At 47.6% G+C, this 10,160-nt stretch overlaps 1 protein-coding gene across 1 annotated transcript in view; it reads left to right on the top strand.

Moving 5' to 3' along the window:
• Nucleotides 1–9,854, top strand: part of LOC133137666 (GON-4-like protein) — a 26,904-nt gene extending 17,050 nt beyond the window's left edge. The window contains 10 exon segments of the mRNA XM_061256005.1: nt 1–740; nt 1,320–1,545; nt 1,680–1,846; nt 3,412–3,609; nt 4,286–4,429; nt 5,973–6,266; nt 6,808–6,970; nt 7,248–7,446; nt 8,374–8,476; nt 8,796–9,854. The exon segment at nt 1–740 is cut by the window's left edge and continues 673 nt beyond it. Coding sequence (XP_061111989.1) covers nt 1–740; nt 1,320–1,545; nt 1,680–1,846; nt 3,412–3,609; nt 4,286–4,429; nt 5,973–6,266; nt 6,808–6,970; nt 7,248–7,446; nt 8,374–8,476; nt 8,796–8,906 — 2,345 coding nt within the window. The 3' untranslated portion in view covers nt 8,907–9,854.
• Nucleotides 9,855–10,160: the final 306 nt, after the last annotated feature.

The following is a 10,160-nucleotide window of genomic DNA, read 5'->3' on the forward strand; positions in this document are numbered from 1 at the left end:
TTCAAACGGAACCCGACGTAGCAAATGGGGTGGTCCGTCCTGGGTCCAGGGGTAACCCCGAAAAGCCTGGAAAATTCTGTGATGTCGTAGACATACTTGCCGGTCCAAGCGCACTTCAAAATGGCGGCTCCCAGGCTGGTGTCATGCCCCCCAAACTGAGGCTCCCTTTGGCTCCCTGTCGAACAGTCCCTGCCCCTGCAGGGGGCCCCAAGTACGTCCTGGTGAGCAGTGCCTCGAACGGTGCCCCCCAGTTACTCCTCTTACCCCAAAACTGTGCGATTGCGAACGGGGCGCTGGTGAGCGTGAGTACGGCAGTGGAGGCACAAAATGGACGCCAAAAGATCTCCGCTGGGACCCCCGCGAGGGACCCGCCGACCTCTCCCAAAACCGACGAGGTCGAGCCGGCTGAGCAGGGAGCACGAGGGGAGCAAGAGGAGGAGGAGGAGGAGGAGGAGGAGAAAGGTGAAGAAGAACAGGAAGGGGGAGATTTGGGGGGTGCCCTCCTGGCCCTGTCGGAGTCCTCGGCGAGCCCCGCCTCCAGTGCAGGCTCCCTGGAGGAGACGGAGGAAGAGGAGGGTGGAGGAGAGGGGTGGGATGGGCTCCTGACCTCCACCCCCCAGCACAGCCCCCAGGGCAAGCGGGAGGGGGAGGGGCTGGGGCTGGATGACATCGCCAGCGAGGAAGAGGAAGTGATGTCGTCGGCGTCCGAGCGGTCTGTGTTGTCGGTGCCGGAGCTGCAGGTGAGTGTGTGTGTTGAGAGTGAACGCGATTCAGGGTTATTTTTATGGTTTTAGGTTATATTCTTATGGGTTTGTCTTTGTTCCTTGGGATTGTTATGGATGTAGCCTGCGTGTATGTCCAGTTTGTACTTTGGTTGTTTGGTTAGCATATTTATTTACGCTTTCGAGGCCGCATGTCTAATTGCTGTTAAATATTACTGGATGATATTCATGAACTAAGCCTGGAGTGGCTATGCTGTTACTTCTGTGTGGTATGTCATACCCATGTTTGTGTTGTGTAATACACATTTTTGTGTGGTATGTCATACCCATGTTTGTGTTGTGTAATACACTTGTTTGTGTGCCATGTCATACTCATGTTTGTGTTGTGTGTAATACCCATGTTTGTGTTGTGTAATACCCATGTTTGTGTTGTGTGTAATACCCATGTTTGTGTTGTGTGTAATACCCATGTTTGTGTTGTGTGTAATACCCATGTTTGTGTTGTGTAATACCCATGTTTGTGTTGTGTGTAATACCCATGTTTGTGTTGTGTGTAATAATAGTGTGTAATACTTCTTGCCGTTTGTCTCTCTGCAGGAGACCATGGAGAAGCTCACCTTGTTGGCTTCGGAGGGGACGGTGTGTGACGATGTCGATTCCCCAAACTCCCTCACTGCTCCCCCCTCACCCTCCAGCCCCCGGAATTCTGTGGAGGGGGAGGGGCTACATGCGGGGGAGGGGCCAGGGGAAGGCGGGGCCTCCCAGTCAGCTGCTGCAGGCGGTACACTTCGGCCGAGAGGGAAAGGAGTCGGCAAAGGCAGAGGTCAGCATGGGGTCACGGAGGTGGAAACACCCTGCTTAGAAATTATTTGGGGATTTATGTCTGTGATATTATGTAGTTGTACCCATGGTAGCACTGACTGTTTCACTCCTCTCTAACACCCCTCCCACCAACAGGCGATGGCCGTCACCCCCGTGTGAGTGTGAATTGTAGCGGGCATCGGGAGCTGGATGGTCAGGATGTGTCCAAGCAACTGCTGGTCGAGAGTGATGAGGACACTACGAGTACTGATCCACTGAGGGAGAGCAAGGACATGGCCTTTGCCCAGGCCTACCTCCACAGGGTCAGTACCACATCCTACATCTGATGCTAATGCTAACTCAGGGTCAGTGCCACATCCTTCATCTGATGCTAATGCTAACTCAGGGTCAGTGCCACATCCTTCATCTGATGCTACTGCTAACTCAGGGTCAGTACCACATCCTTCATCTGATGCTAATGCTAACCCAGGGTCAGTACTATGTCCTTCATCTGATGCTAATGCTAACTCAGGGTCAGTGCCACATCCTTCATCTGATGCTAATGCTAACTCAGGGTCAGTACCTCATCCTTCATCTGATGCTAATGCTAACCCAGGGTCAGTACCATGTCCTTCATCTGATGCTAATGCTAACTCAGGGTCAGTGCCACATCCTTCATCTGATGCTAATGCTAACTCAGGGTCAGTACCACGTCCTTCATCTGATGCTAATGCTAACTCAGGGTCAGTACCACATCCTTCATCTGATGCTAATGCTAACTCAGGGTCAGTGCCACATCCTTCATCTGATGCTAATGCTAACTCAGGGTCAGTACCACATCCTTCATCTGATGCTAATGCTAAGTCAGGGTCAGTGCCACATCCTTCATCTGATGCTAATGCTAACTCAGGGTCAGTACCACATCCTTCATCTGATGCTAATGCTAAGTCAGGGTCAGTGCCACATCCTTCATCTGATGCTAATGCTAACTCAGGGTCAGTACCACGTCCTTCATCTGATGCTAATGCTAACTCAGGGTCAGTGCCACATCCTTCATCTGATGCTAATGCTAACTCAGGGTCAGTACCTCATCCTTCATCTGATGCTAATGCTAACCCAGGGTCAGTACCATGTCCTTCATCTGATGCTAATGCTAACTCAGGGTCAGTGCCACATCCTTCATCTGATGCTAATGCTAACTCAGGGTCAGTACCACGTCCTTCATCTGATGCTAATGCTAACTCAGGGTCAGTACCACATCCTTCATCTGATGCTAATGCTAACTCAGGGTCAGTGCCACATCCTTCATCTGATGCTAATGCTAACTCAGGGTCAGTACCACATCCTTCATCTGATGCTAATGCTAACTCAGGGTCAGTGCCACATCCTTCATCTGATGCTAATGCTAACTCAGGGTCAGTACCATGTCCTTCATCTGATGCTAATGCTAACTCAGGGTCAGTACCATGTCCTTCATCTGATGCTAATGCTAACTCAGGGTCAGTACCATGTCCTTCATCTGATGCTAATGCTAACTCAGGGTCAGTACCATGTCCTTCATCTGATGCTAATGCTAACTCAGGGTCCGTACCATGTCCTTCATCTGATGCTAATGCTAACTCAGGGTCAGTAATTCTAATGCTAACAGAGTTACTTACTACAATGCCTTATAGAAGGACAAGAGCACCTCTCATATAAACCCCAGGCATAAGTAGGTGCTCAAAACTTGCAGCATATGTGTATGTTTGGTCAGTGTTACTCCAATGTACACAGATGCACTAATTACTAACACTTACATGTAATTTGACCTCCTGGCCAGAGGGGGCACTAAGCGAAAACCGAAGCCGTTTCTAAACCCAGGGAAATGTGTCCCACTCGTCTTCCCCAGGTGTGTGCGGCCCTGCGGGACGTCCCGGGGAAGGTGGAGGAGTTCCTGAGGGTGCTGTACGTGTTCGAGCAGGGGGACGGGGGCCGCAGCTCGGTGGAGCTGTTTGGGCAGCTGAAGCGGGTGCTGAAGGACCGGCCCGACCTGCTCTGGGACTTCGCTGCCTTCCTGAGGCCCGAGCAGGCAGAGGAGTGTGGCCTGGTACATTACAGAGTGCATTACATTACATTACATTATAGAGTGCATTACATTACATTACATTACAGAGTGCATTACATTACATTACATTACAGTGTGCATTACATTACATTACATTACATTACAGTGTGCATTACATTACATTACAGAGTGCATTACATTACATTACATTATAGAGTGCATTACATTACATTACAGAGTGCATTACATTACATTACATTACAGAGAGCATTACATTACATGACAGAGTGCATTACATTACAGTACATTATAGCACATAGCATTACATAATATTGCATTACAGTGAAATACATTGCCTAATATTACATGACATTACATTATAGCACACTACATTACACAACATTGCAGTGCATTACAGGCATTTAGCAGACAGTCTTATCCAAAGCAACTTTCTCACTTACTTACTTTTTTTTTTTACAAAGTATTATACATGCATCCATTTTACTGAAGTAATGCAAGTGCTCTTTCACAGTAAAGGGTAAAAAATTGCTAAATGTTAGCTTGGTAATATATACATGATGTACATGATTTAGTGTTTTGTATAACTATATATTATGGCTGTATGCACAAGCGTCTGGTCTGTATGTTTAGCTTTCTCTCTTCTCCTCCTCCTCCTCCCTTCCCTCGCTCTCCTCCTCTCCTCTCTCGCTCCCTCCAGCTGGCAGAGCAGCAGGCGTTTGAGCGAAGCCGGCATTTCCTGCGGCAGCTGGAGATGAGTTTTGGGGAAAGCCCCTCCCACTACAGCCAGGTCGTGCGCGCGCTTCAGGGGGGGCCCGGCCTGAGCCCCGCAGGACTGCGAGAGGTACACCAGGGGGCGCTGTGTGAAATCATCACTCTCCGTCTGTGTGAAACCATCACTCTCAGTCTGTGTGAAATCATTACACATCCCTCTCCATCTGTGTGAAATCATTACACATCCCTCTCCGTCTGTGTGAAGTCATCACTCTCCGTCTGTGTGAAGTCATCACTCTCCGTCTGTGTGAAGTCATCACTCTCCGTCTGTGTGAAGTCATCACTCTCCGTCTGTGTGAAGTCATCACTCTCCGTCTGTGTGAAGTCATCACTCTCCGTCTGTGTGAAGTCATCACTCTCCGTCTGTGTGAAGTCATCACTCTCCGTCTGTGTGAAGTCATCACTCTCCGTCTGTGTGAAGTCATCACTCTCCGTCTGTGTGAAACCATCACTCTCAGTCTGTGTGAAATCATTACACATCCCTCTCCGTCTGTGTGAAATCATTACACATCACTCTCAGTCTGTGTGAAATCATTACACATCCCTCTCCGTCTGTGTGAAGTCATCACTCTCCCTCTGTGTGAAGTCATCACTCTCAGTCTGTGGTCAGGCCGTGGTCTGAAACTGCTATCCGTGTGGATGGAGGTTTTCATTCAAGCCAGTTAATGCTGCCTTAATGGACTCCCAATTACTCATTCAGCCATAAGCATCTAACTGCATTAAAGCACAGACTATAAGCAAAGCAACGGTTGTTTTATTAGCAGAAATAACACATTTCACTGTAAATGGTAAATGGTTGGCATTTATATAGCATTGTACAATTGAATGCTTCTCATTCACCCATTCACACACACTCACACACCAACGGTGATGGGCTGCCATGCAAGGTACCAACCAGCTCATCAGGAGCATTTTAGGGGTTAGGTGTTTTGCCCAGGGACACTTTGACACACAGGGCAGGATGGAACCGGCAACCCTCCGACTGCCAGACGACTGCTCTTACTGCCTGAGCTAATGTCGCCCCCACATTACACATACTGTATACAAATTATTTGGTAACCTACAGCCCTATTGCAGCAAATATTTGAACAATCAAGATCTGAGGCAGGAATTAAAACCAGCACACGGCTCTCCATGGCACTGAGTTTGAGACCACCGCTTTAAGGTGTGAGGTCACAAATATGTGATAAGAATGTTGTGAGCTGAACATTCTAATGCTGATGTAACAATCACTACCGGGCAAAGCAATGGCATTCTAGAACACTTTCCAAAAACATTCCAAAAGCCTGCTCTTCAAAAGGTTAAACAGGCACAGCTCTCTGTGAACCGTGAAAGTGCTTTAAGGGCAAATGTTAAAGGCGCGGTTGTGAGATCTCTCTGATTTGTGTTTGAAAATCAGAAGGCGCTTGAATTTCCATTGCAAAACACTCTCTGTTCTGTAGCTGTACACGTGAAGTCCTGTTTTGAGTGCTGGATTTCCCCTTTCAGAAGAGGCAGTTTGACAGTTTTTACCATGTTTTATCATTGACAAAACCATGTGCTTGAGATCCTTGAAAATTATCTTTGAAACTTAAAATGTGTCTTTTTCGTTCTGGTTTTTCCCATTTTCCCAGCTGAAGGCTGAGATCGCTTCCCTGCTCAAGCACCACGCCCACCTGCAGGGTGAATTCTGGGAGTTTTTTGACGAGCTCCACGCGCACTCCACGCCGGCGGTTCGTCCCGGCGACACGCCCCCCTCGGAGGTGGGCGAGGGGCCGACGGAGGGACGGGAAAGGAGGGGCGGGGCCCGACGACCGCTCAGGAGGGAAAAACTTCCGGTTTCTCAGGAAGGGGAGGAGCCTCGCAAAGCTGGGCCAATGAGGGCCCGGAGGAGGAAGAAGGGCAGCTTGGGCAGCAACACTCACAAGGTCAGAAGTGACGGATAACAGCAGCTGATTGGTCACAAGCTTCACATCATCTCCACGATCTGTGTTCTGATAGGTGGAGGCTAATGGTCGGTTGTCATGTGAAAGAATGTGATTGCTCAAGAGGGCCCACTGTGGCTTTAACTGTCAATCCAACCCAAGAGGAGTCACAAGGAAGCATTTAAGACCAGTAGCCTTTTGTCTGTGGAAAGCCTGAATGGAAACAGGCAAACTCCGAACCTTCCATGGCAATGCTTGTCGAGTATTGGCCATACCTTCTTGAATGTTGTAGTAATAAATGATTATTATTCTTTAGTCATAGCAGTAGTATTTAATTACTGCTAAGCAAACTGTGACACATTGTCTTATTCGTTTATTCAGTTGAATAATGAAAGCTGAAGGTGAAGACGTTCATGGGCTCAGTACTGCAGTAGAAGTGAAACTGAGTGTAACCCCTAACAAAAAAGCACAAGGGACCGTGTTGTGTTACGTCCCTGAAGTGTGAAAAGAAACCTGTTTTCTCTCTCGGGGCTCTGTCTCCCAGGCTACAAGGAGGCGTGGCCTCTCTGCCCCCGAATCCAGCACCCCGCCTCCTGCAGGCGACCCACAGAAAGCACAGGAGGAGAGGGAGGACGAGAGGAGGGAGGGAGAGACAGTGGAGGAAGAGAGGGGGGAGGGAGCTGGTGAGGAGAACAGCCCAACTCCAGGTGAGAACTCTTAACCCTTTAAGGTGTGAGGTCACAAAGACGTGATTAGAATGTTCTTATCTGAATATTCTAGTGCTGATGTCACAATCACTACTGGAAAATGAAAGCAATGGCATTTAGCACTTAAGTTAAGTTTTAGAACACCGACTGGGTTAAGTTCCAGGACACGGATTGGGTGAAGGAGGTGGTGATGCGAGAGCAATCGGACTGTAGGGAGGCACAGAGAAACACGAGACGGAGTTGAAAACCTTTCTAAACATCAACGTTCTCTCCCAAGCCGAAGCAAGTGAGGAAGAGGAAGAGGAGGAGTGTGAGGAGGGAGACGTACGGCCAGAGAGCAGCGAAGTCGGAGAAGTTGGAGATGCACCCAGCGACGCCCCGGCCGCCCACCAGACCCCGCTTAGCCCTGACCCCCCTGTGTGCGCCAAAAACGTGTCCCTCACATCGACGGGACAGAGGGTCATCCTCTGGACCAGGTACCCCCACCCCCACCCCCACCCCCATCCACATACAGGACATTCCCAATACAGTAAAATAAGATATACACACAAAATTATAGGCAGTTGTACAGCAAAGAAAACTATAAGAGATAAGGATACCTGACAAATACCTGCTGGTCCTGTTATTATAAATGTTATGTTAAATGTTTGTACTCACACCATTTTCTGCAAACATTTGAGACTGTTGTCCGTGAAAATGCCAGGAGATCAGCAGTTTCTGAGATGCTCAAACCACCCTGTTCTGGCACCAACAATCATTCCACAGTCATAGTCACTTTAGATCACATTTCTTCCTCATTCTGACATTTGGTCTGAACAACAGCTGAACCTCTTCACCATGTCTGCATGCTTTTATGCATTTAGTTGCTGCCACATGATTGGCTGGTTTAAATATTTGCATTAATAAGCTGGTATAAAGGTCTACCTAATAAAGTGCTTGCTGAGTGTATATTGTTTAATGTAATATAATGCAATAGGGTGTAATGCATTATGACCTGAGTCTGTTGTTAAAGCAGAGGACAGGGAGCGGCTGTGTTGTTGTGTTCTGGGACCCTAGAGAGGGCTCCAGGTGTGACCCCTCTGGGGAGTGCAGGAGAGCCTCCTCACACAGCGAAGGTGTTTTTTACTCCTGCAGGTGAAGGTGTGCTCACCTTCTAATTGACATTGCTGGTCTCAACATGGAAACTTTTCCAGGACAAGATTTTCCAGCAAAGTTGAGGGTTACTGGCACTGTCTTTGATGATGGTGTTATTGTTCGCTTTCCGTTTTGTCTAATGTGTGTGTGTGTGTGTGTGTGTGTGTGTTTTTGTGTGTGTGTCCCTATGTGTGTGTGTGTGTGTTTGTGTATATGCGTGTCTGTGCGTGTGTGTCTGTGCGTGTGTCTGTGTGTACGTGTGTGTACAGGGAAGCGGACCGTATAATCCTCACCACCTGCCAGAAGAAGGGAGCCAATCGGAGCACGTTCCAGGCCGTCTCCGCTCAGCTGGGGAACAAGACGGCCAATGAGGTGACAGATATTAAAACCTTGTCTTTATTCATCGGTCTGAGGGTGCAGCGAGGAGATCTGGCATCTCTGGCCAATCGGTCGGTGCACCCCCAGCATTAACAGGGCATTGCTGTGAAATAGCATGTGTGCCCAGTCAACCTACCCTGCAGAAGTAACGGGTAATAATAATGAATACAAGGGCTCAATGACTCAGTGTCAGTGTAAACTCCCATTGGCTGAGCCCGTGTAATGGATCTGTATTGGACTCCCATTGACTGAGCCTGTGTAATGGTTCTGTATTGGGAGTATTTTTGTAAACGGATCTCTGGATTTTTCCCAGGTCTCCCTGCGGTTCCGGGAGCTGATGGACCTGTTCCACAGAGCCGCCCGACCCGACAACGCGGCCGGAGACACGGACCAGCAGTCCGGTTCTGATGACGACCCGGACTGAACAGAACCAAGTGGGCTGGACCCACAGTGACCCAGTCTGGCACACTGGTCTTCAACGAGGACGTCCGTGCAGAAGAAGCCTGGCTGATGGGTAATGGGTCAGAACCAGGGGAGACTGGAGAGGGTGTTCTCAGCAGCATCCTGACCTGAATGAACCACCAGGCCAACTGGCTTTTGGACTTCCTCTGGACACGAAGGCACAGAGAACGCGGAACTGAACTGATCAACTTAGATTATGTTTACATCTACAGGACTCTTTCTGTGGTGCAAATAAGTGCACAACATCAGAACTTTTCCAAGACTGGTCTTGGAACTTAGACTAATTTAACCCTTTGAAGAGCTGCCTTTTTTCGGAATGTTTTTTTGTTTGTAGTCGGTGTTCTAGAACTCCATTGCTTTCAATCGCCAGTACTAATTGTTACGTCAGCATGAGAATGTTCAGCGAAGAACATTACAATCACATATTTGTGACATCACGCCTTAATGGGTTACTAACCGCACATGCAACTACAGGAACTTAGTTTCTGCTGAGAAGCTTGGCAAAGGGTCAGAGAATCTGACAGATATTATATTACAGTTATCAATGAAGGATAGAAACCCACAAAAAATGAAGAATTAACTGGCCAGAAACTTGTACTGAAGACAGGGGCAGACTGAAGCAGATTAAATTGGGCCAAAACACTGAACAGTTGTGGTATGGAGTGTGGACCTCCTAAAACATACATAATTAATAATATTGCCAAAGGATGCCCCAATCAACTCTTAAATATAAACTTACTGCCAAATGGACAGTAGCCTAACTTATTGTGTTTGTTGGAAATAGAGAATCAGGTTTATGACCTGACAGTATCTTTTATTTGCAGTGCAATACTTTTTGTGATTATTATTTTTTGTCAATGTAAATACAGATGTGTACACCTCTAAATACAGGTGTTGAATAAAATTCTCTGCTGGAAAAATGTAAAAAAAAAACAAAAAAACAAAAAAAACCTTGAGCTTTTTGTTGATTTTTTTATGGAGTCATACCAACCATGGTTTTGGTAACATGATATATTGGAATATTTGTCAGATTATGGTGGAAAACATTTTCATGAAATGCATTGCTCACAAAAGCCACTGTTTATATAACTTAGTAGATACTTTGTGGAATTATGTTTTAGTCAGTTGAGCTGTTTTGCGATGCGCTCAGTTAGCACTTCATTAGCCATTTCTTCTGCTGCTGTCGCCTGTCCACTTAGAGGTTTGACGCGATGTG

The sequence above is a fragment of the Conger conger genome, chromosome 9 (assembly GCF_963514075.1).
Source record: "Conger conger chromosome 9, fConCon1.1, whole genome shotgun sequence".
Lineage (NCBI taxonomy): Eukaryota > Metazoa > Chordata > Actinopteri > Anguilliformes > Congridae > Conger > Conger conger.